The 26,414-nt window shown below is 40.0% G+C and overlaps 1 protein-coding gene across 2 annotated transcripts in view; it reads left to right on the forward strand.

The window, feature by feature from the left end:
* IPO11 (importin 11) overlaps positions 1-26,414 on the forward strand; it is a 315,892-nt gene that overhangs the window by 104,459 nt on the left and 185,019 nt on the right. For both annotated transcript variants that reach the window (XM_072136983.1, XM_072136974.1), the window contains exons 17-21: positions 11,358-11,391; positions 13,142-13,182; positions 15,955-16,071; positions 18,147-18,260; positions 22,434-22,549. In XM_072136983.1, coding sequence (XP_071993084.1) covers positions 11,358-11,391; positions 13,142-13,182; positions 15,955-16,071; positions 18,147-18,260; positions 22,434-22,549 — 422 coding nt within the window. The remainder of the gene's footprint in view (positions 1-11,357; positions 11,392-13,141; positions 13,183-15,954; positions 16,072-18,146; positions 18,261-22,433; positions 22,550-26,414) is intronic.

Here is a 26,414-nt window from a genome sequence, read left to right on the forward strand (position 1 = left end):
TCCTTGAAGTGCTGTTTCTTTGCGTTTGAATGATTGTGTAATATTGAACTTCTTAAAGGGAAACTGTCAGCAGTTTTGGCAATACAACTGAAGACCGTGTTAGTTTTTATCCTCTTAGAGCTGTGTAACATTTGTGTGTGTGTTATCAGTAAAAACATTAACGTGCAAAATACATTTATATTCCTGAATTGTAGCTGGACCGGCGCCCCAGTGTGGTAAATGTTTTCACTGTACTGCTGCATAGCCCTTCCCACTTATTAACTTATTGAAGATTCCAGTGGGGGGGGGGGGGTGGCTGTGCAGCAGTACAGTGAATAGATCTCACACACCAGTGCAGCATAATGCTCCGAATCCAGCTACAATCTTGGAATATAAATGCACTTTCTGTATTCATGCTGCCACTAACAACAACACATACAAAGGTATGGTAATACAGATCTCCAGGGACAATATCTAACACTGTCTGCAGCTTTGTATGGTTAAAATTGCTGACAGACTCCCTTTAAATATTCCTATGTAGCTCCATGGTCATGTGTTTATATTTTACACCATACAATAGCCCAGCAATAATATACAGATATGTGTCAAGGTAACATAGTCATTATGTAAATTATTCTTGTAATATTCTTTGTGCAGATTTTTGCCCTTTAACCTCATTAGAGCAGCACATGTATCATACCAGGGTACCTGGGATATTTTAGATTAATTATTGTGTTCTTGCAATAGGCTGTCCTTGGTCTTGTTCTCCTGCAGAGTAGCCCTCCCAGAGGTATTCCTGTGCCATTATGGTTAATATTATTAATCTGTAGCTGTCCATATGCAATACATACAAGCTTTTATCCAAGGAGTTAAAATACCTTTTCTGCCAACCCAGACGTGTCACCTTTGCGCTCAATCGTGTAACTTAAAGAAAATCTAACATCAAAATCCATCATGATAAACCAGGGACACTTACCCATAGATCCAGGCACCATAACTGTGGTAATCTTCTTATATCTGTTATCCATGGCCGACTTCCTTCTAAAAGCAACTTTTAAAATTATGCAAATGAGCCAGAGGGACTCTGGGGGTGGTTCCAGTGCTCCTTAGTGATGTATTTTCACTGGTTGTTACAATGAACAGAGCAGGCTCCCCCTCCCCCTGCACTTTCTGCTGCATGTGTCTTTTGATGGTAGATTTTCTTTAAAGAGAACCTGTCAGGCAAATTAACCACCCATATATATTTTCGTAAACTGCCATTACAAAGTATTGCCTCTATCCCATTGTTCCGCTACATGCCTGTAAGCGTAAACAATCATGCCCTAAAGCTGTACTCGTAGAGGTTTAATGAATCATTATCATATTCAGCTGTCCAGCTTATTCATGAGTGGGAGGCTCAGCCACACCCCCAGTGCTTGACTGACAGCCTATATAATGGCGTGACACTCCTGGTGCTCTGTAAACACATAACTGACAGCATGTATAATGATGTGAGGTAAAATGATGTATTGGCTGCTCCATGTTCTTCCTGGTCCTGGCTCCCCCTGCAGCCTGTGTGTATGAGATACTCCTATACACATGACTGACATCCTGTATAATGATGTGACACTCCAGGTGTTGGCTTCTCTATGTGCTTCCTGGTCCTGGCTCCCCCTGCAGCCTGTGTGTGTCTGAGATACTCCTATACACATGACTGACAGCCTGTATAATGATGTGAGGTAAAATGATGTATTGGCTGCTCCATGTTCTTCCTTGTCCTGGCTCCCCCTGCAGCCTGTGTGTATGAGATACTCCTATACACATGACTGACATCCTGTATAATGATGTGACACTCGTGGTGCTGGCTTCTCTATGTGCTTCCTGGTGCTGGTGCCCCCTGCAGTCTGTGTGTGTCTGAGATACTCCTATACACATGACTGACAGCCTGTATAATGATGTGAGTTATAATGGTGTAATGGCTCCCCCATGTGCTTCCTGGTGCTGGCGTCCCCTGCAGCCTGTGTGTATGAGATACTCCTATACATATGATTGACAGCCTGTATAATGATGTGAGACTCCTGGCGCTTGCTTCTCTATGTGCTTCCTTATAATGCAGCCTGTGTGTGGATGGGATACTCCTATACACATCACTGCATCCAGTAGCAGCCTGAAACTCCTTTGCACTATTTAGTGTAGCTGATGCCTGTGTCTCTCACAGGCAGCAGATAAAGCACAAACACTAACAATACTTTACACACAAACCTGAGCAGAATGAGGAGAGAGGTAACAGGGGTGACATAGCTTTCTCTCTCCATGTGCCCTGGCGCATTTACATAATAAAGTAAAAATCACTTTAGAATGATTAATGTATGAATTGACTAGATAAAGGCTGCATCCTTGATCCTTGTGACTTGCTCCAACAGGTAGTGGTGACAGAAGTGCTTACCGAGACCTGATGACAGGTGTCCTTTAAAGTAAATCTACCATTTGTTTTCACGCATTGTGAACCAAACATACCTTGAGAATATGGTGGATACACTGATGCAGAAACTTATCTTGTTTAATCCACATTACTCTACATAGACAGGAGCTGCCTGAACTGTCCAGACAGGACTAATCACCTTGAGCTGGAAAGCATGGGGTGAAAATTTCCGGCTCAAAACCTGGGTCATAGGCAACAACTGTGCAAAATTTGGTGATTGTAACCATGACGGTGCAAGTTCCTTTAGAGGACATACATACTCGCATACATCCAGCTTTATATATTAGATTCATAACAATCTCAGGCGCTACCTTAATGTCATAGCTTACGTTCGGTGGTTCGCCAAATTATAATTATACACACATCCTCTTTCGCTGGCCTCCTCCCCCTGCCTCACCCGGCTCTCGGCTCTTCTTGTGCATGCACATTTGGGGCACTGTCCATTATGGGCCCAATATGTACATTAGAGTATTTTACTGGCTATGGTATTCACTATGTTTATTGGAATCAATCTACACATTTATCAAAGTCTAACATCACATTTAGCCATGAAAGTCTATTGATAGGTTGATTCTGATAATTGAAGCTATTAATGAGCTGTTAATATGTTATTTGTAATGTAAAACTTTACTACATCTTCTACCTGTACTGGACACTCTACAAGTCCGTGTACCATACAGTAGTTTGCCTACATCTCGTTGCTTCGCAGACTTGTCTCAGCCCTCTCCCACTATGTGCAACACAATTCCTCTCTAATTTTGTTTATTCCTGAGTTCGTTCTTCTGAAAACAACTGTTACAGTATAAAAACATGCAAGAAAAGGCAAAAAAAAATGAATAGCAAAAAGGCTTTAAATTATTCCTTAAAGCTCAGGAGCAGGACCGAGACAAATCTTCTGCGTCTCGGAGATCAGTGCGCGTACACAAAAACTTTTCATCAAAGACAGTTCATACACTACATGGATTAGGAAACCCGTCATCAGGAAAAGTTACCGTCTCTCCTCTTAAATTTTTTCTTGTCTTTCATCTCCATGTATTCCGGGCTTTACCAGTATTAGAGGAAAAAATATTGAAGAACCTGCCGGGATTTAGGACCGGTGATGGACAAGCGCACGCTAATGTGGTTTTTTTTGCTTTTAATAAAATTCAGTGAGACTGTAGAAACCGATAAAGCATTCCAGATATAAGCCTAGCAGAAAATCCGGCAACAAAGGACCATTCTCAGCGGTTTCCCAGATGTGCATTATACGTGTGTGACGCCGTCCTATCATTGTCCCCCTTGTTCATCGAGCGTCCGTTTTTGTCTTCACGTTCCCTTTCTTCTCTGCCCACACTTTGTGCCATCGTACATCTTTGTTCTCTTCTGAAGTAGCCTGTCTTTATTGCGGCTAACAATGTAGTCTGCTTATCACCACGTACTATAGAAAGCACCACAAATACCGTCCCCAAGGGTGCTATAATGTTTTTGTTGACTTAAAGTAATTGGAAAATAAATTGCCACATTCGCAAGGAAATCGGAATTAAGTAGTTATCTGCTTCAGAGCTTGGAACACTCTTCATGTCCTGTCTGGCATCTTTGTGTTTATACCGCCTTTTAAAAAAAAAAAAAAATATGACGATAATGTCTAACATATGTCCCTTTGAAGAGACGTCTCTACTCTACTCGCGCCTCGTATTCGCTAATTTGTCAGAAGAAAACTATGGGAAAACAGTATTGTTTACAGGTTTGTTAATTAACTGTGCTCATACACAATGCCATAAAGAGTCATGTAAAGCTCTGTTGATACGCACGTCATGCCTTCCGGCTATGCTAGCGTATCATCTTGTAGTACGAGTGATAACCAACGCCTTTCTCTTTTCTTCAGCTTTCCTCATTGGCCCGGTTGTGGGCACCAAATACCTCAGTCTCAGCCAATATGCCCCAAATCACATCAGAATGATTTCTACAGCACTCTATATATGTGCAATAAGTTCCTTAAGTGTTCTGCTTCTTCACACTTTTATGTCCACGCTCCATTTGGTGCCAACCCATCTTGCATTATGTATTTCTGCTTTATTCCTGAGATTTGCTTGCAATTGGTTTCCGCCACCATTGTGTCCCCTGCCTATCATTCCTTCCTGTTCACTTGGCATCTTGTATTGGGAATGCTTTCCCATATACATGCCAACCATTGATAATGCAGACAACGCAATGGGTAGCTTCTTGGGGATTCACTGTTGAATAGTCTATAACTTTACGCAGAGGGTTTTGAGTGAAGATTGTAAAATACCTCAGACTCTTCTGGTGTAGATCTAGGTCTATCGGGGATTCAGTCGGGAACATGTCTTCAGTTGACCGTGGTTACAACTCAGTCCCATTCCAAACAGATACTGCTGAATCCAGTTTGGGGTTATCTGATTGAAACACTCTCTCTTTTTTTAAGAGATGCCCTTTAAGAATGAACTGATAACAACAAATGCACTTACTCAGGTAATCAGCTTTAGGTCTCTGTGGTCATTTGTAAATCACGGACCTGCAGTGGCTGCATTTTATGGACCAACCACTGTCCTAAGGACAGGACTGTGACAATCATAGTGACATTTGCTACAAGGAGTCCCTTCTTCCCTGCCATAGATCAACACTGTACTGTAATCAAACTTCACCAGACCTTATAGTCATATACATGGTACACCAAAATGTTAATTTGCCTATAATTTCATATTAAAAATTATTTTTATTCAGGCCACATGTTTATTTTCTTTTTTTTAAAACACATTGGGGCAGATTTACTTACCCAGTCCGTTCGCGATCCAGCGGCGCGTTCTCTGCGCTGGATTCGGGTCCGGACGGGATTCATTCGAGTAACACGTCTCGAAAACGCGAATCGGGCCCTTAGTAAATGACCCCCATTGTATTTGTTTTTTATTACACAACTGTAATACATCTAAACATAACAAAGAGAAGAAAAAAAACATAGGATTCTAAAGGTTGTATAGCCCCAATTATCACAATTCACCATACAGTTTCTTTCAGGAGTGCAAGAAACAAACAAGAAGAAGATGCCCCAGGGGTAGACGACCCTACTGTCTGTGGGTAGGACCCACTACTTGATTTAATTTTCAGGAGGGCATTTTCCCTGTGGTGCTTTTCATTTTACAAATCGGATTTGCTATTCATTCATAGCTGCAGACCCCCAAGAGAACCTTTTAGGAATCCTGTGTTTTACCATTGACTGAAAGGCGAAACTAGCTCTATGATCTCTGCTCTAGACATAAAGGTCTGACAATAAAGGTTTTCCATTTCTTGTCTGCTTATCCTAGTGCCACATGGTTTCCAACTGGTCCAGCCTCTCATATGGGTGATTACTTCAGGAGGAACGATGGGTATAGATGATTGGATCAATGGTTCATTATACATATTTTTGCTACAAGTAAAAGTGCATTTAAGTCTATATGTAAAATGAGACTATCATCTCTGTCTTCCTCCCCTTTTTGATCATGAAAGATAAGAAAGATCGGGTCCATAAGTAAGTTGGTTTTCCAATGAACCCTAATATGATCTCTGACTGAGGTCCAAGTGTTCGCACTGCCACAAGCCATGCCATAACTCAGTGTTTGGTATGGAGCATTTCTGGCACTCTGTCAGGCTTAGAGGGTGTCTTGGGAAGATTGAACCCATAGTAAGCATGGCGAAGGATTCTAAAAGTTTCCCTCCATTCCGCTCTCTCTACACATTTTTAGCTGATCCCTTTAGGCTCCTTTCATATACCTCCCTGGGAATTTGCGGGCCCAGCATCTACCCAACGTCAGCTGTATCCTTCTGAGCAGCTGCATTTTGATCTCACTATATAACATGGAAATGCATTGTGTACTCTGTGGAGTGTTGAGAAGGATGTCTTAGGAATCTCCTTTGTCCTATCCGCTGCCTTGCTTCTTAGGAAATTATGCAATTGGTGATAAGTGAATGACACACAGACAGTTAGCGAGTGTTTCTGCTGTAGCTCCTGCTCAGTGAGCCAACAGAGTTCTGTCTCATGGAATAGGTCGTCCACCCTCCTTAATCCCTTTTGCTTCCATGGGCAAAATAGTATGCTTTCTGCTCCCGGGGTGCATACTCTGTGACACCAGAGAGGCATGTACTTGGAAATTAAGAAAGTTGGAGTGCACAACTTCAAGACTTCCTTCCATGCCACTAAGATGTCTTTCAACACTATCGACTTTTGTGCTACCGTGGGCAATCTGTTATATTTTGTTTGTAAGAGAGCAACTAAGATGTTTGGTGCCGCAAGCTGCTGCTCTAGCTCCGTGTTGGAGAACTTTTCAGTGACATGGACCCAGTCTCTCAGAGGGCGAAAGAGGCTTGCCAAATTGTACCCTCTAATGTTTGGTAGAGTCACCCCACCTTCAGATTTGTTCAACATCAGTTTACGTGCCGGTATCCGTCTTTTTCACCCTCCAAATAAAAGATTAGAAAGCCTTCATCTGTCTACATCTACATCTTTTGATAACACTGGGATGGTTTAGTGGACGTAGTAGTCTGTGGAATGGGATCATCTTGGCACACATTTCTTTTCAAGAAAAACATGTCTATGATACAGGACACTTCACCTCCAAGGCTGTGTGCTTAGTTTATGTGTGGCCCGGTAGCTGACCATCACTTTATACATTTCCTCTTGCATAAAACTTGAGGATTTTTTCAGCATCTACGATACATTGGGACGACTCTACCCTGGTAATTAATTCTGCATTTTGTATGCATAAACAAAATAAAGCTGTTGTTTTTTTTTTGCCTTTTGATTTGTTTAGTGATTTGTGAAGGGTTCTCAATGAGAGCGCTCCATGACCCAGAACCTTGTTGAGTAGCGTCGTGTTTTGTCAAGCAATTAGTCTTAATTGTTTTGTTTATTCCCGAGGTTCACTGGCTGGAGTCCAAAAAATATTCTCTCTAACCTTGGCGGTAAAAAAAAAATCTGCAAGACTGTATGAGTTTTATCTTTACTCTGACACTTTATCAGACATACAACAATTTAAAGAGATACATCCTGCATGTGTCCTGTTTCCAGGCTTCACATCCTTCAGGGAGGACTATGTTGTGTGGTTCTACTAAACTGCGATTCACAATAGCTGGAAGCCTGAGATTTCATGACACACTTGTCTCTGTTACAATTCAGCTTGATCTTCAGACCTCAGCTGCTTGTCTTCTTTTTACTCATTCAGGCTTTCAGAGGTTTGTGTCTATAGGGAATTATGTATATTGCATTATTCCAAGCACTATCGTAACCATCCCCCACTCATTCATCATCACAGTCCGGTCCATAGTCCTTACCTGCAGGATGCGGATGACTTACCTGCATTTGCACTGGAGGTCCAGCTCCCATGGCTATGCAGTACATGAATCAGATCACCCATTAGTACCATAGGCATAGCAATACTGCCCATGCGTTTAATAAGAACATGTATTAACGCTGTAGACTTCGTAATGTGGTCATGAAACTGCTGCTGCCAGTGCTGGACCTGCAAGATAGGCAATGATCATCTGAGGAACCAAAGATTCACCAAAATATTCCATTAAGACATTATGGAGAAGACTCATGGGACATGTACCTTATACACAATATATGTAGAGTATTGAAAGACTATATTAAAATAAAACTGCTAATTCAAAAAAAAATAAAAATTGTGACCGCAATTCCTCCTTGTGGTCTTTCAGTATCACGCGGTCACACAAAGGCATTGGCCTCCTTTATTATTTCGGATAAAAGAACTGTTTGGACAACTGGAAACCCAATAGTAGGAATTTGCTTTGTTAAAAAAAACTTTCTCCAGCGCTGTGTTATAATCCGATTTTTTTAATTACAAATCTATTAAAACATTGTACTTGCAGCAGGCCACATCCAGCTGGTGCATTTTGGGCAATACTCACCCTTAGTCTCAGTCTAAGACCAAGGGCAAGTATGGCAGTTCCTATGTCTGAGGGATGGAATGATTTCCATGTTCCATTATGTACGGAGAGAAAATATGATATTGGATCTACGTTGTAATTTTGTGCGTGTTTCAATTTGATTGCAACACATATCTTGTCAGATTTGGTTTCTTTGCAACCATAAAGTCACCACAACCTTGATTGTTGTTTTAAACAAAGATTGATATAAAGTGAACCTTAAAGAGAACCTGTCATCATAAATAGGGCCTAAAAACTACTACCACTTTTGTCTTACACCTTACAGAAAATGTTTGTTTCATAGCCCAGTACGGTTCCATCACCCAGAAAATCAACTTTGAAGAGAAATGTAAACTGGTACATGACTTGACAACGCCGGAGACACCTGAGCTCTGTTCTCAGCGGCAGGACACATGCTCAACCTGCTGCTCCATCAGTTTGTAAGAACTGGATTTCTGGATCCCTGGGTGTCCGTACCCATGATCTTGGGGGCCCCAGCAGTCTGACTTTAATCAATCAGATTTTTATCTTCTATCCTGTGAGTAGGACATAACGTTCAGACTTGGTACGACTTCTTTAAAGGTTTTTTCCAGGATAAACATATTGATGACAAATCCATAGAGTAGGCCTTTGATATCAGATTGTTGTATTGTAACACCAAACTATGTATTGTTGAGAAAAAAGGTTTTTGCAGATTAGTTCCCTTTCACTTAAATAGAAAATACAGTGCAGTAATCAGGTCTGACCACTACAAAGTGAATGGAGCTATCTGATTCCTGGTTCATTCTCTGTGCTTAGTGGGGGCACTGGGTATTTTCTTCCACCGATCTGATTTTAAATGCCCATCTTTAGAATAGAGGACCTTTTTTATATTTCCATTTAAGGACAGACGATACCTCCCTTTTACATGGTATTCTTGGTTTTGTCTTTAAAAAAATGTAACAAGTGTGGAAACGCAACCGAAGACCCAGGCACATCAAGTATTGAGTATTGAGTTGTTTGATGGATTGACAACTTTCTTACCCTCCTGGTTGACAGACTAGTGGAACTTTTCTCTTCTTGCAGTTCAGGATAGACGTATTCCCTTCTGTCCCTGTCTGCTTCTCATAGTAATCTATCCCCGTCTACAAGCATCCACTCCACGTCCCCTCTCCCCTAGAACACGCGCCAGCAATGGATGGTAACGTATTGGCATTATATGTCATTACTGATCATTTGCATATTTTGCAGCGTCCCATCTGTTTCTCTCCTTAATCACGATACTCCATAATCTGCTAATTTAATACTGACAGACTGGGATATGTAAATTTTTTTTCTGTTGTCTGAAATGCTTGTTCCTTCCATGCTGATATTAAACCATAATCTGATAAAACAAACAAAAGAATATCCTTGTACCTCCAAAATGTCATTGCATCTGTGTGGCTAATTTGGAAACGGAAGTCGGGGGATTTATTTGGGTAGAGATGCACAGATAGCCGAGGACAAACTGTGTGCTGTAAAGACAATTAATCGTGCCATTAATTTCTGTATTTATAGATAAGCGTCATGTGGAAGATGATAAGCAGGGAGTAATATTGCTATAATACATCCATGACCTGTGCAGCCTTCAGCCTAGAGGTAGTCATGGTGCAGGCAGGTTAGCAGTAGTGTAACTAGCTAATTCTATCCATCTCATTACATTTAATGCACAGGGCTCCTGTATAGCCTCTATATATGTACGATAAAGCAGGAATGCAAACTAAATCTGTAAAAGTAAAGAGACCTCCACCATGAAGTTATTTTAACACAGCATCCGCATCACAGGGGAACCTATAGATGATGAGAGCAGGGGTCCCATCCCTCTTATTTGGATGAGCCGGCATCCTGCCAGTCCATTCATTGTTCTTTAGAGTGTTGGGAATAGCCTGGACTGTCTCTCGCACTCTCATTCCTTCTCTATGAAGTACCGGAGATAGATGAGCATTGGCTTGGCAATTTCTGGCAATTTTCTTAGGCCGAATTCAACTTGTGGCCGGATATACCTCCCTAGAGCCCCGGGCGCAATATGGTGACAACGTGTGCTCAACGTACAGCACCATTGCTCTAAAATAAGACGGAGCGTGCTCTATCTGCGGCCATAAGAATGCCTGTGCGGCGCTCATGCCTTGTCTCCACCGCACTGCCGTAGCCCTGGGTGAGCACATGTTCGCCTGAATGTGGCCTTTGGCCTGTGCCCGACCCGTGGAAGTGGACCTGTATGTTAGTCCGATCCCACAGACTGACCACATTACACAGGATAAAATATGATGCAAGGACTCCCTGCTGGGAGAACCATAGTGCCAACACTGTAACAGTTGTCACATTAATGGTGCTACTGTTATGTGCAATGTGTGCAGTGTCCAACATGCAGACCACCTTAGATATTGAACCTATTTTTTTTAATCTATCAATTAGGAGGAACAAGACCCCAATTCTCATGATCAGTGGGGGTCCTTGCAGATTGTCATCACCTATGCTACGGATCAGGAATACGTTCTATGATAAGCGCACATGGCTTAGTACAGTAAGTTAGTTTTGTATACTGTACCATGACCACGATAAAGATATCAGCTTTTTGGTTTTCCCGGTTTTCATAAATATTACATTGATGAGGAAACTAATAGACTTTTTGGTTGTCACCAGAATTGTGTTTTTAGGTGCCATAGTTCAGGAGAAATGATTGTTTAAAATGTGACACTTGTGTTATCTGCACGGGGCTTGTGCAGATAGGACGTACAGTATATATAGCCGTATGGGAGCCATGAAGGGGATTAAAAATTAAAAAAAAAAACTGAACAAAACCTCCTGATCGCTATAAAATTCTAAAAGAAATTTTACCTCTTTAAAACTGACTGAGCTAGCCCCATTCCAATTTCCATAATGTATTTACATAATGTTGTATTACCAGCGAATGATGAGTATCTATAATAAATGACAGCTGTGTTTTTTTTTAAAAAACTTTTCTGTTCTTGTCTTCTAGGTTCGCATCGAGACAGCTACAACCTTGAAGTTGGATATCCTTTGGCTATATGTTTGCAAATGGAAACATGTTGCTCTATTCATAAATGCCATTCTAATTAAATTCTTTTTGCTCCTGCTGAGCACTGCGGTATCACTTTGCCCTCACAACCGTGTTTAGCTTCTGAAAATAGAAATAATTGATTACCAAATAAGAGCAGTGACAATGACTACACAGTGATGGTTTATTGAATATGGACACTTTTTTTTACTCAGACTTTGCAGGGCTCCTGTTATGATGAATGGCAAGGGTCAGACCTGTAGGAAAAGTAACAGCATTTTAATCTAGTAAAGTTAAACCCTTATATTAATAACTTAGTGCAAGGATAAAACAATAGAATAAGTAACTGTCATGGGACTATTATAATCCCCTGCCTCTAAATTATTACCATGTGACATTTACACTTCTTTCTCTCCACATTCATTTGATAAAATGTACCAGGTTTATATCATTTTATAGTTATTGGTAAAATAGAGAAATAGAGCAATTTAGCAAATTGTCTCAAATAAAAAATAAAATCTGTGGAATAGCCTGCCTCAGGCGCTGGTCACAGCAGGGACAGCAGAAAGCTTCAAGAAGGGTCTAGATGCCTTTTTACACCTAAATAACATTGATGGTTATGTTATATAGAATTGTTTCCCCTAAATCCCTTCCTCATCCAATCCCTTCCCTTCCTTGGTTAAACTTGATAAACATGTGTCTTTTTTCAACCATATAAACTATGATACTAAAATGTGCTTATAGCCCTTATGCAGACTATGTTATCTCCATGGCTACAGACTACAAACCAACTGCATGTAGTCTGCTATTCTATATATGTTCCTTTTCATCTGTCCCCAACTCTATGCTAATAGTTAGTAAAGGGCACATATAGAAGGTGGTGGACTGCAGGGTCAGACTGCTTACAGTTTAATAATACTGTATATACTCGAGTATAAGCCGACCCGAGTATAAGCTGAGACCCCTAATTTCAAAAAAAAAAACTGGGAAAACCTATTGACTCGAGTATAAGCCGAGGGTGGGAAATGCATTGGTTACAGCCTCCCTGTATATAGTCTGCCAGCCCCTGTAGCATACAGCCTGCCCAACCCCTGTAGCATGCAGCCTGTCCAGCCCCTGTAATAGGAAAAAAAATAACACTGTACTCATCTTTCCGACGTCCCCCATAGGTCCTATTCTATCTCAGACTGTCTCAGACAGAAGAGGACCTATGGGTGACGTCAGAAAGGTGAGTTTTGGCTTTGTTTTTAGTTGACTTGAGTATAAGCCGAGTTAGGGTTTTTGAGCACAAATTTTGTGCTGAAAAACTAGGCTTATACTCGAGTATATAAGGTATATAGATAGGAGCCATGGCAGTGTAACAGCCTGTAAAGCCAGATCACAGAGGGGCGAGAGTAGCCCTTCAGGCTCGTTAGCATAATTTTAAACATTGATCTTGGAAGGAAGCAGGCCATGGATAACACATTTCATACACTTACTACAGTCCCAGTGCTTGGATCTATCAGTAATGTCCCTGGTTTATCATGCTGGATTTTGATGATTGATTTCATTTGAAGAGTTAGTTATTGGGGGCATTGAAAGGTCCTCCATAAGCAGCTTTGTACGTAGCTTGGCCAATTCCTTTAATTAGTTGTGTCCAATTTGGTTTATGTCATAGAAATGACAATACTGTATAGACATGGATAGTCTTGATCTTTACATATTAAACTATTACTGCTGACTTTCGCCTTAACTTTTCAGTTTACCAGTTGATGATTTTGAGTTCAGAACAGAACAGTTCCTGCCGGTAGGTGCACTTCATACAAATTGTAAAATATACTAGCAACATAGAGTGCTAAAGGGGTGGTCTGGGATGTTAATAACAATCTCTATTTATATAGTGCCATAATACAGTGCCAGACATGAACGTATGGCACGGGTGCCAGAGGTGGCACTCTGATCCCTCTCTATGGGCACCCAGGCCATCACTAAAAAGGATGCAAGGTATCTTCATGGATTCCCAGACAGCCAAGGACTTGCCACGCTCAGTGCTATCTTAAAGGGGTTGGAAAGACAGCGCCACACCTGACCATGGTTCGTGTCGACATTGCAACTCTGCTGGATAGAGATGAATGGAGTCCCAATACCGGTACAAACCATGGTCAGCAGCGGCGATGTTAAAGCAACAGCACTGCCTTAGACTACTGGAGGAATTGGAAGGGGTGGGCAGATCTGCATTATCATTGTATCTCCGGCTCAAGGCCTGACAATTCTTCCTGTTCCTGAATTTGTCCTCCATCTTTCTTCACTAATGGTGTTCTTAGAATACGGATATAATTGAAAGCTATGACAGAGAAGGGAGCAGTATGTTTACTGCTTACATTTCCATGTTGGCACTTTGCGGTGAATACGTGAGTTTTGCTTGTAGTTTGGGCACTCATTTTATAAAAGGTTTGTTATCACTGCCATACTTCATTTCCCTGCAAGGAGTAGATAATACAACATGAAGGGATGGTCTATACTCACCCAACTTACTTGCATTCGTTGCTGATCCAACATTAGTGGATCATTAGGATCCCCTACTTTTTAGGGGCCATTAGACAGAAAACCTGTGTTCTCTTCATGCTATATTGGCATATTTTGGCCCATTCAAGTCCTGGATGCTCCGTCTTTTAAACTTTTTGATTTGCGGTCCAGTCCTGGTCTGATCGGTAAGCTTTATTTTAGTTGTTTTCATTTAGTTATCATTTTCGAAGGTAAGTGATATTATGCCATTGTTCTTCAACTTTGCATCACAGGAGCAGGATCTTATTGAACCACAGGTGTCAATGTGCCATTACACACAGCCCTCCATTGTCCATGTGCCATGGTTCTATGATGGGAGGGTCAGAAGGTCATTATAGTCTAAGTCCCAACGCCCCGGCTTCTATTTCCCTCTCTTACTCAGCTGTCACTATGTGAGGTAGATAAGACGCTAGATGTCCTCTGTGTATATCCACAAAGTGACCGGATAAAGGACCCTTTGTTCTGGTTTTTATTTGAACAGTTTCTGTGACATTCATTCCAGTGTTTAGAGGAGATGGGATTTATGTGAGGATGGGGCACGTCCATCGTAACCTCGATTTTACGAGATTGATCATTCATTTATACAACTTTATGATGTTAAAAAGTAGCAATTATGCTTGTGGAAAGTGGTGCGAGAGTTTACTGGGCGCTTAATATCTTCTGTTCCAGAGTGGTTTTTGCATAATGGAATTATTGACCATTGCTTTTATCACAATTTACAGACAGATAATATCACTCGTATTAGGGGACACTTCTAGAATACATTACAGCCGCCAATAGACATGAAATAATTGTTGAATGACAATTGTGTTCCCCGTCTTCATCATTAACATGCACTCAGCGAGCTTATTTTCTTAAAGGGAACCTGTCAGATGCTTTAACCTGTGTTGGCCCCTGCATGCCCATCATTAAGTAATGACCTCTCCTATGTCGTTCTTCTTATTAACCCTTTCATGATCAAGTGTCATTAGTGCCTGAATGTCCTGGTCATTTTTTTTTTCAGTTCTCTTCTGCTCTTCTTTAAATGACAATATCTTTACAATTTTTTTTTTCATCTGTGATTTTTTGCATTAAAACAGGGGTGTGACTACAACGGTAGCAGCCGCTAATAGGCCTGCAGTGTCAAGGGGCCCCATCATTCGACCTGAATATATATAATGGTGCACATCCTCCATACTTTATATATACAGGCAGGGTTACGTACAAGATAGGTTCTGTAGGTTTGTTCTTAAGTTAAATTTGTAAGTCAGAACTGTATATTTTATAATTGTAACCTTAGACAATTTTTTTTTTTATCTCTGTGACAATTGAATTTTAAAAATTTTGGGTTGTCTTAAGAACCAGGAATAACACTAAATCTTAATTGCAGACATATTTAATAACTGTTACAGCTGTTTATTGTAGCCTAGGACTAGAGTACAGTAAATTACCAACATCCAGAGGTCCGTTTGTAACTAAGGGCCGTCTGGAAGTTGGGTGTAAGGGAACGCCTGTACACACATATATATATAGTTATTGTAAAAGCAAAAGTCCACAGAAGCACAGTTTTAGAAGATCCGAAAAGAAAGGGGTGGGGGGGTGCAACACATCAAACTCCAGACATGGAGTTCTAGTAATATGTTTTGGAAAAATTGAATCACAAAAAAGTATTGAGTTTATTCCAAGGGCGACATTTCGGGAGTGGTTATCCACCGAAACGTCGCGCATGGCATAAACTCATCACTTTGTCTTTCATTTAATGGAATGCTATGTGCTGTCTCATTATTACCTATCCACAGGAAAGGGGTTTAACAGTCAGATCGGTGGGAGTTTAATAATGAGAATGATGTATTCACTTACTGATGGTGCGGCAGGCGGAACAGTGTCATTATTAGTGTATTGTGTAGTGATATTAAATGTTTGTGATTGAAACACATAATAAATACATTTATATATCATTCTACAATGTACTTCTATCTCCGGGGATATGTTTGTATTACTTATGGTAACATTACAGAATTTTCTTGTTTTTCAGTACCTGGAGTCCATCTTCAGTCTCCTTTTCCAGCTTCTTCAGCAAGTAACGGAATGCGACTCAAAGATGCAAATCCTCCATGTACTGTCATGTGTTATTGAAAGGGTTAACATGCAGGTAACTATCCGTATTGACTACAGCGTGTTGTATATAAAAATATATATATATATATATATATATGATTCATATGGGTTTTGCACACTATAAACATTTTACTAATAATATTTGTTGTAAAATATGAGACTTTATAGCAGGAATTTAGTTTCTATTGTAGCCCATTGTTCAGTTCTCTGAATGCAGCCTGTAAACTATAGATGTCTTTATTCCGGTTGCCATAGCTATGTATGGAGATGTGTGTATATGTGCACTTGATGGATATCTTGACTCAAGAGATACTCATCTCGGGATAAATACATTCATGTCCCTGTATGATGGTGTCACATCTAGAATTCATATATTTGTTGCGTGCATTACTACGGCAGCTTCATTCAGAAACTGGACCAAAGCAGAAGGAATGTTTATATCTCCAAGTTTAGTTATATATTTTATTATCATCGTCCTAGAAATATATTCAAATATGTAAGGGAGTCCGCCATTTGAAGGACAAAAACTTTTGAATTGTATACATTATTTGGCTAAAAACACACAAAAAGATGAGGTCGTAGCTAAAGGACGAGAGACCATCCGAAACGCAGCAGCAGCACTTTGTGAGATGTGTGCTCATGTTTTTTTTACTACTTCTTTCTTTCTCTTTATTTTTTTTTTATATCTTATTGAAATTGTTTATTCACATTTAAATATTTTACTGTCTAGTGTTGGAACCTCCCATGTTTAAAAAAAGGTTGAGAAAAAAATGGGCAGCCCAAAGATAACCAAGGTGACGTCTATAGAAGTCAGTGGTCCACATATTTGACATGCAAAAATAGACGTCTGAATAACCCTATAGAAAATAATGGGCTGGCATGCTATCAGTGAAAATTGCTGATAGTAAACAGTTGTGAAAAACTCTCATGTGAATATGCCTTTAGGCTTTGTAAGGGCAGGGTAACTCTCAATGTATTTCTACATTTCCCAGAGTAATAGGAGTGGTACAATGCAAAGCTCTAAACAGGAGCTGCAAATATAAAAAAATATCTCCTTCTAAGATTAATTTTTTAAATTATTTTAATCAACGAGAAGTGCTTTGGACCAGAGCCTGTCTGTGCTGCAGAGTCCCAGTATTTTACACCCCCCCCCCCACTGTTAGCTTACAGGCGGAGGGAGGTGGGAAGTACCGAGAGAGCAGGTGGGAGGGAGAGACAGCGTAACAGCCTATGAAGCTGCAGCACGGAGGGGTTAATTGGTACAGTTAAAATTCTCACAATCCCGGTAGCCTGGATCTATTAGTAAGTGTCCCTTGGTTTGATGGTAGATTTCCCAGTCCCAGTCTAATGTATGCTTGGTGTGGCCCCCATTTCCACTCTTTATGTTCCCGTCCACATCAGAACTGCTAAGGGTCCCCTGTGGCACTGGATAGCTTCATTGGTCACGTAAGATTGATCAGTTAAGTTCTCGATAGAACATAAAGTCTTCCTTACCTCCAATTTGTTGTTCATCCCAAAAACTTTTGATATCAAAGTTCAGACATTTTACAAAATTTACTCCTTTTCAGAAACCTAGCTAATCCCTTAAAAATGTCATGAGGAACCAGCTAACTTTTGACGTTATTAAGCACCCATCCTAGTACTAGTGGAGTAGCCTTAGCTCCCGGTGCCGGCCAGGCTAGTACACGCCCCAGTAACCTCTGTTTTTACCAAGTAAGGTTCCAGGATTATTAAACTACAGATTAGGACATAGGCAGGTAGGAGGAATCTAATAACAGATCTCCTTCTGATGGTAGATTTTTCATGGTAGGTTTCCTTAAGTAACCACAGAATATCATAGTTGCTGTAGCTCTTCACCCTTGGGGTAGGTATAAATTCCTCATGAAGATTGTTGCTACTTTTCAGCGACCATTGTGATGGTATAATTGTAAGTGAAATTTTAGATTGTATAAGCAGCTCCTGTTATCATTGCCAAGTGACAATTTCTCTAGTCTCTATGATAAATGCATCATTATAGGTTCCTACCTACGTGGCATATGTTGAGTTTATCTGTAAGCGCAATTTGCTGACATTTTGACTGACGCGTTGTGATATGTTTGCTATTCATAGATTCGGCCTTTTGTCGGCTGTCTTGTTCAGTATTTGCCTCTTCTGTGGAAGCAAAGTGAAGAACACAACATGTTACGATGCGCTATCCTGACCACATTAACTCACCTGGTTAAGGTAAACTTCAAGTCATTTCATTTTTTTGGGCTGTTCACACTGGCTAACCAGCTCCTGTTTTAAGGGCAACCATGTTTTGTTATTGCCGATCCCAGTACCATTGGCCTAGGGCAGTGATGGCGAACCTTTTAGCGGCCGAGTGCCCAAGAAGACACCCAAAACCATGCTTATTTATTTGGAGGTGCCAACAAAAATTTAAGCAGTAACTTACTGCTCCCTGTTCTTCAACAATCATATTGGCCTCCTGAGGACAGCAACACAGTAGAAAGATGGAAAATTTGCATCATTTCAGCTTCTTTCCAGTGTCCCTCTGTAGACCTGTAGGGGCCAGCAGGAGGTCCACCAAAGATAATTCGGCCCTGTCTATTTATTCATCCTCTTCCTACAGTCCCAAGTAGTGAAGTAAGTATCAGAATATGACTGAAAGCAGCAGCTTTTAAGTTGTTTGGAACTGCAGGAAGATTCTTTGGGTCCTGTCTGATGTTCTGTGGCGATGGCCTGGGTGCCCACAGAAAGGGCTCTGAGTGCCACCTCTGGCTTAGAGCAAAAAACAAGCCCTATGAGTAGATTATTTGCAGGGAATAGGCCTTCCTAAGCTAGTTGCGGCTTTCAGCAGAAAGTTAACACTGAATGCATCTGTCAGGGCGAAGCCATCAATATGTGTTCATAGAGCACTGGTTTTATGTCTCAAATCTGGGTTTATTATATCTCTCCATGCCTGCAATAAATAAACACGTACACATACCTCGATCTAGAACCCTCGGCGCCTACACAACCATTCGGTGAAGCCTGACTTCAACTACTCACGTGCCATAGGTACAGTGCATATAGAATAAAGCTGGGGTGTACTACGTCTTTATTGAAGCATCATGCAGGAGTTGGGAACACCAAAGATGAGTCTGATTTCAACACAATAAATAATGTATAAACATTATTATACTAACATGGAGAGTGGGTCTAAATGAAGATGTGACCAAAAAAAGAATGCAAACATGCCAATTGTGCAAAGTAGGCCAAAAAGACTTCTATGGGTACTTCTATGGAGGTAACTTTCCTCATATTCAGTGATCAACAGGAACTTTTAATAGAAATTGAGTTCCAAAGGCCTTCAAAACACACAATAGGGGTATTGGATCACACACTGGCCCATGGTGCCCCTCCTGCCAGTTCGGATATATGTTGACACTCCGACCTCTTCTGATATAACTAGTGGTCATGTAATTCCACACTAGTTCTTGTTGCAGACTATAGCTAGCTTTAAAAATTCCCCCTTTATTTGGTTTCAATCTGTGCCACATTACCTGTATATCCTCAAGTATATGCCAAGGTACCAAATGTTACCACAAAAACTAAATGGAAAAAACTTATTGACTTGTGTAAAATCCTAGGGCAGGAAATGCAGCAGATCCTTTTTTTTAATGTATTAATTTTTATTATCATGTACATGGACAACCAAGTACAAACAGTAAGGAATACAGTGCCATTATATTACAACACACATAACAATTAATTGAACCAGAGATGCATCCATCACAGTGATAGTAGCAAGAAGACCAGGCGAATTTGGGGAGGTTTTCTAGGTGGCAAATACTCTTTAATAAAATGTCTAGTTGCCTCCCATCATTAAAAAATGACCAACAGACTTCACTCAGTAATTAAATGTCCAGCAGCCTTCAATCATCAATGAAAGGTCCAGCAGCAGCCTCCCCTCACTAATAAAAGGTCCAGCAGTCTCCACGCATCAATGAAATGTCCAGCAGCAGCCTCCCCTCACTACTAAAAGGTCCAGTAGCCTCCATTCATCAGTGAAATGTCCAGCAGCAGCCTCCCCTCACTAATAAAATGTCTAGCAGCCCCCATTCATTGATGAAATGCCCAGTAGCCTCTCCTCACTGGCCACTTTATGGTTATGTATTGGGTTCATGATATTAACTTGATCCTGACCTGATCATCATTGTCTTTTGATGACAGGCGGTGCGGGTTCCAAGTTTCTCCTGCCCCCGCCCTGACCGCAGGATCAGCCACAGTCCCTAGGGAGAAGGTAGAAGCTATTTGGTAGCAGCGCAATGCAATGCAATGAATAGCAGAACCTTTGGTGTTGTCGGCTCTGTAGACCGGTCTCCCATATATAATAAAATATTAACATAAAGTGGCCAACTCCTTTTACTTGCACAACTTCTGGTTTGTCGTGTCAACTTTCTCATAAATAAAAGATACGGTGCGATATCCGTCTGCACAAAGTAAACTGTTAAGAGGCGTCAAGTCATTTACGTGATGGGGTTTCTGGAAGTCAGTCTACTCCAGGAATATCCACATTTATTCACATCTATTCAGTGATGCTTGTCAGGGCGCTGCGTAGGATTTTGTATTGGATCAGAAAAAGAGGAATTTCCATAAGTTCCCTTTTATTTCAGATCTTATGTGAAAGTTGTAAAAACACAACCTATTCTACAGAAGAGACTGAGGAACATACAGTCATTATAACCAGTATGAAGAAGGGAAAGACACAGAAGACTCTATACGTGACTATAGGTTCAGTCTTCTATCCTCTTCTGTTACCTGTAGTGGAATAATTGTTATTATTTCCACTGTAAGTAACACAAGTGTAATAGAAGATTACATACATTGATCTCTATGGGGAACAGCTGGTGAACAAAAGGGCTTCCATTCACCTTCCATATTTATACTTCCAAATAATAACGAGCCTTGCACCTGTGTGACATCACATGACCAGGGATATAATGAGCCGTGTACCTGTGTCACATCACATGACCAGGGATATAACAAGCCTTTCACCTGAGTGACATCACATGACCAGGTATATAACGAGGCCTGCACCTGTGTAACATCACATGACCAGGAATATAACAAGCCTTTCACCTGAGTGACATCACATGACCAGGTATATAACGAGGCCTGCACTTGTGTAACATCACATGACCAGGGATATAACAAGCTGTGCAACTGTGTGACATCACATGACCATGGATAAAATGAGCTGTTAACCTGTGTCACATCACATGACCAGGGATATAACGATTCATGCACCTGTGTGACATCACATGACCAGGGATATAACGATTCATGCACCTGTGTGACATCACATGACCAGGGATATAACGATTCATGCACCTGTGTGACATCACATGACCAGGGATATAACGATTCATGCACCTGTGTGACATCACATGACCAGGGATATAACGATTCATGCACCTGTGTGACATCACATGACCAGGGACCGTTTTTTATCCACATGATAAACCAAGATCAAGAAAACAGTGACAAATTGATACAGAAAGTAGATTGGAAAATTGCATAACTTTTCCTTACACAAACATTATCAGTTATTTGCTCAGAGATTACTGTCCACCAATATTTTCATGCCCTTAAGTGTCTTAGATTTCACTCTTAGCTGTGAGATAAGTTTTCTTATCCTTAAAGGGGTACTCCCATCTGGGCATTTACATTTAATTTAATTCATTTGCCATATGTAAACATTTCTTCAATTGGATGTTATTAAAAAAATGTTCCTGTGTGAAGATAATTTCTCATAAATGTGGCTATGTTGTCCCTTAGAAACGAGATGGCTTCCTTGGATACGACCACCTCACATTTTGGCAGCAGTGGCCAGACATGTGCTATTGAGTCCTGCCTGACCACCTGGCTTCAGCGATCATTACCACAGGACGACTATGGGACATGCTGTAACTCTTGGACATTTACTATACAAACATCCTTTGTTTCTTTGGCGCAATCACTCCAGCAGAGGTGGTCGTATCCAAGGACACAGTCTCGTTTCTAAGGGACCATATTACTACTTTTATGAGAAATTATCTTCACACGGGTGCATTTTTTTAATAACAACTAATTGAAAAAATGTTTATGCATGGCAGATTAATGAATCTGAATGTGAATGCCGAGACGAGAATACCCCTTTAATGCATAACCTTACATTTGTCCACGTTAAGCCTTTCTTGCCACTGGAATGAATTGGTGGGGTAAGTAAATGTATAGTTCGTGTTGTATAAGTATTGAGCTATAGAGGAGATCGTTCTAAGGGATCTATGTGATTCTGGGTACATAGTGTGTGATAAAACCAACGTATAAAGGTTATGTTATATCAATTGTGAATAGGCCACACTGATATTTTATTATTTCATTATGAACTAGGGCTTAGGTGGAGACGGACAGAATTTATATCCATTCCTGCTTCCTGTAATTCAGCTCAGCACAGACGTGTCTCAGCCACCGCACATCTACCTCCTGGAAGATGGCCTGGAATTATGGTAACGTAGTCTAAATATAGAGGTTATTCTCCTGCTCTTATCTCAGGTCCATACAAATGGTGGCTACTATTGCTCACCTCCTACTGTTCCATTTTTTTTAATGTAAGTACCGAGAATTAGCAGTTATATATGAGGCAATAAGACATTAAAGCACCTTCTCTAAGCTAGCATGCTCCCTCATGTACGCTATGACATATCCTTTAAGAATTGTCTTGTTTCTACGTAAAAAATGTATCCAAGGTCGTATGCAAATTATCAGAGAAAAGTGACTTTTAGAGGCTTAAGTTGGAACATTTCATCAGATACCTTTATTGACTATTGTAACTCCCTATTAATCCGTCTTCCACTTACTAAACTCTTCTATTTTAAATGCAGCAGCCAGACATTTCTTTCTGACCAAACGCTTCACAGATTTCTCCAATCTATGCCAGTCACTGCCATGGTTTCCTGTCTACTTCAGTTGTCACCCTCATCCACAAAGCTCTGCACAGTGCTGCACCTGCCTACCTCTTCTTTCATCTCAGTCTCTTGCCCAGCCAATGCTCTTCAATCTGCTAGTGATCTTAGATTATTCTCTTCTTTAATTCTAACCTCTAATTCTACAGGACTTCTCCTGAGCTGCAGCAATTCTGTGGAATGACCTTCCCCAGACTATCAAACTTATACCCAACCTCCAAAGCTTCAAACGTGCTCTTAAAACCCAACTCTTTAGACAAGGACCATTTTACAAGATCTTATACCTCTTGTGTCATCCCTAAAACTACAGATAAAAATCCTATTCCTACGTTAACTGCCCCTATATGAAGGAATGCTGCCCCACTAGCGACAAAAGTGACTCATCTCAAGCAAAAAGAGTCTCTCTTTAGCACATTTGCATATGACTATGGAGCCATTATATTGTTGGTAAATTTTAACTTAAAAGAGGGAATGTTAATGAAGATATATGTTACCCTTCCTAAGGGGCTGTCATATTAGAGTTGTAAAAACCAGTGACCATTCCCTGTAAATCTGCCTCTACAGGTTACATTTGTGTAGCATGAAAGGTCGCACAGGCTGACCATATAATACTTATAGGGCCTCACCAGACTTTCTTTTGCATCTCCAATTCATTTGTACTCATTAGAAAAAGCCACAAACAGAGACGGCTCACTCCCCTCTTCTTCATCCTAACACTGTCACTAGGTTTTACCCCACTAAACTACTAACCCCATCAGGTAGGCTATGAAATGTTATTTCTAAAATTTCATCTTATATGTGAAAATACACCTGTTTACCTATAAAAAATCTCACTCAAAGCCAGAGAAATATGACTGTTCTCAACCCATTTTCATGTGGGATGAGTCAAGTTTAGTGGTTGCAGGGGAGTTGTCACTTCAGAAGCCTCTATGTTTGGTGCTATATTACCTAGAAACACGCTTTTTGTGTCTTGTTAGGGCTCATTCAGACGGGTGTGATTGCTACACCTCTGCAAAAAAAATGAGGACGCATGTGGTTTTTTTTTACCTCCATATGTCTATGTATATTTATACATCTGCAGAAAAAAACGCATGGGTTTCTATTCTACCTTTTGCCCAGTTAGTTGCCTAGCAAGAGTTGAGAAAAAACGGACTGCATACGGATACCATCCGTGTGCCGTCTGTTTTTTCTTAGCGGATCCATTCACTTCTATGGAGGTCCGTGGTCCGCATCTGAGAAAAAATAGTGCATTCTGGAATTTTTCTCTCGCCGTCTGCATATCTGTGAAAAAATAGGGATGTGTGGACAGACTCATCGGGATAAATGGGTCATTCTGCCATCTGCAAAAAACGGATAGAATACTGACCTCAAAAATGCCCATCTGAATGAGCCTTAAAAGATAAAAGTCTTCTGTACCTGTGACTGAGGATCATGTGGGATCGGACACCCGTTAGGAGGTTTGGTAATCGATTATCTGTTGGTTTGATGAACTTTGATGTGTTATTACTGTAATAAAAATTAGATTATTCTATGTTATCTTTTATATGTTGTCCAAGCCATTGAGTTGTATTCATGTCCTCCTGGAGGCAAGTCCTTTATTTTCAATTATTTATATAAAATAGACACAGATTCAGCATAAATAACATAAAATAATGAAAAAAAACTGCAGATTTTATATTCATACTTTTTATTTAAAACAAAGGTCCATGAACTCCAAAAAATTTTATGTGATTGATAATCCAGAATATCTTATAATCAAGACCCGGTGGTGGCAGAATACAAGGAATGTTACTGTAGAAATATATATCTGTATATTATAGAAGGTCTGTATTTTACTTTAATTTAGCAGCGTTATCATAGCTATTCCCTTGTCATTTTCCATTTGTGAGTTATATTCCTATTTCCTATGATTGGTTTTGCTCTATATGGCTGATGGATCAGTTCTCTTATGATAGATGCCGCTACAGGAAAGCGCCTTGAATCTTAATATTTTTTTCTCGATGGAAGAGTGAATGACCAGTGAGATTTATGGATGTCAGTCTTTACTGATTCCACAATTTCCACCGGTAATAGTAACCATCCTTCTGAAGTAGTGACTTTATGTGATGTTTTTCATAGTTACATTCTTTGCTCATCTTTTTTTTTTTACAAATTACATTTTTTTCATTTTTTTGTTAAACATTCTTTTATGTGTCACAAGAAAATTACCTATTGCTTTACTTAAAACATCACAAATCTTTTGAAGAAACTTGCATTTTTAGTAATGAATTAAGCAGTGATAATTGCATATTTGTATATTGTATACAATATACTATATATACTATACTATATATATTTTACAAAGTAAAGCAGCTTCTCCGTGCCTTGCTTTTGCTTCTTTCTCCTGTAGTGAGCAGTGTATTCAGAGCTTTGCACACTTCAGACAGATGAGGAGGCAAAAGATTAACTCTTTCTAAACCTAGAGAATATTTCCCTTGAAGATTCAGCTCTCTGAGGAGACTATCCAGGGACTTTTACTTTTTTTTTTGCCGACTCTTCTACATTTGGAAATTTTTTCCCAGCTTCCCTGTTCAATAAATAAAAAAATAAAATGGTGTCACTACAAAGTACAATTTGTCCTACAGATAAGAAGCCTTCCTATGTCTCTGTAAACAGTAAAAAAAAAGGTATGGCTTGTGGAAAGAGGGTAAACAAAAGCATTGGACCGGCCCCTTAACCCCTTAAGGACGCAGCCTGTTTGCAGGTTAAGGCTCGCAACTTTTTTTTGAAATTTGACCAGTGTCTCTTCCTGTGGTAATAACTTTTCAACGCTTTAAGATATCTCTGTGATTTTGAGATTGTTTTCTCGTGAGACATTGTAGTTTATGTTAGTAGTGTCATTTCGGTGATCCGTTCCTTTTTTGGGGGGTAAAAATTCAAAAATTTAGGAAAAATTTGAAAAAAATGACTATTTTCAAAGTTTCAAATGTTATACTTTTTAGACAAAAAGTGATACCACAATTTTTTTTTGATAGAAACCTTTTGCCATTGGTCTTCTTTTTATATCCATTATTTGTTTTAAGTTTCCATTTTTTTTTATGGATGTGAGAAGGTTTGAAGTTTTAGTAGCAACTTCTCAGATTTTCTTGAAATTTGAAAAATGCAAACTTTTTGGTGATCAATTCAGTTTGGAAGTGCCCTATAAAGGCTTATGTACTATATACCCCCACAAGTAACACCATTTTATGAACCTAACATCTCAACCTATTCAAATCAGCATTTAAGAAGTCTGTTAACCCTTTAGTTATTTTTCCGGAAGCATATGAAAATGGAGTGGAAATTTTGAAATTTCAATTTTTGATTTCAATCTTTCCAATTTAGCCCTAAAATGGATACATTCAGAAGGAATTTGAGGTAAATATATATTCCT

Source organism: Engystomops pustulosus, chromosome 1 (assembly GCF_040894005.1).
Source record: "Engystomops pustulosus chromosome 1, aEngPut4.maternal, whole genome shotgun sequence".
In the NCBI taxonomy this organism is placed as follows: domain Eukaryota; kingdom Metazoa; phylum Chordata; class Amphibia; order Anura; family Leptodactylidae; genus Engystomops; species Engystomops pustulosus.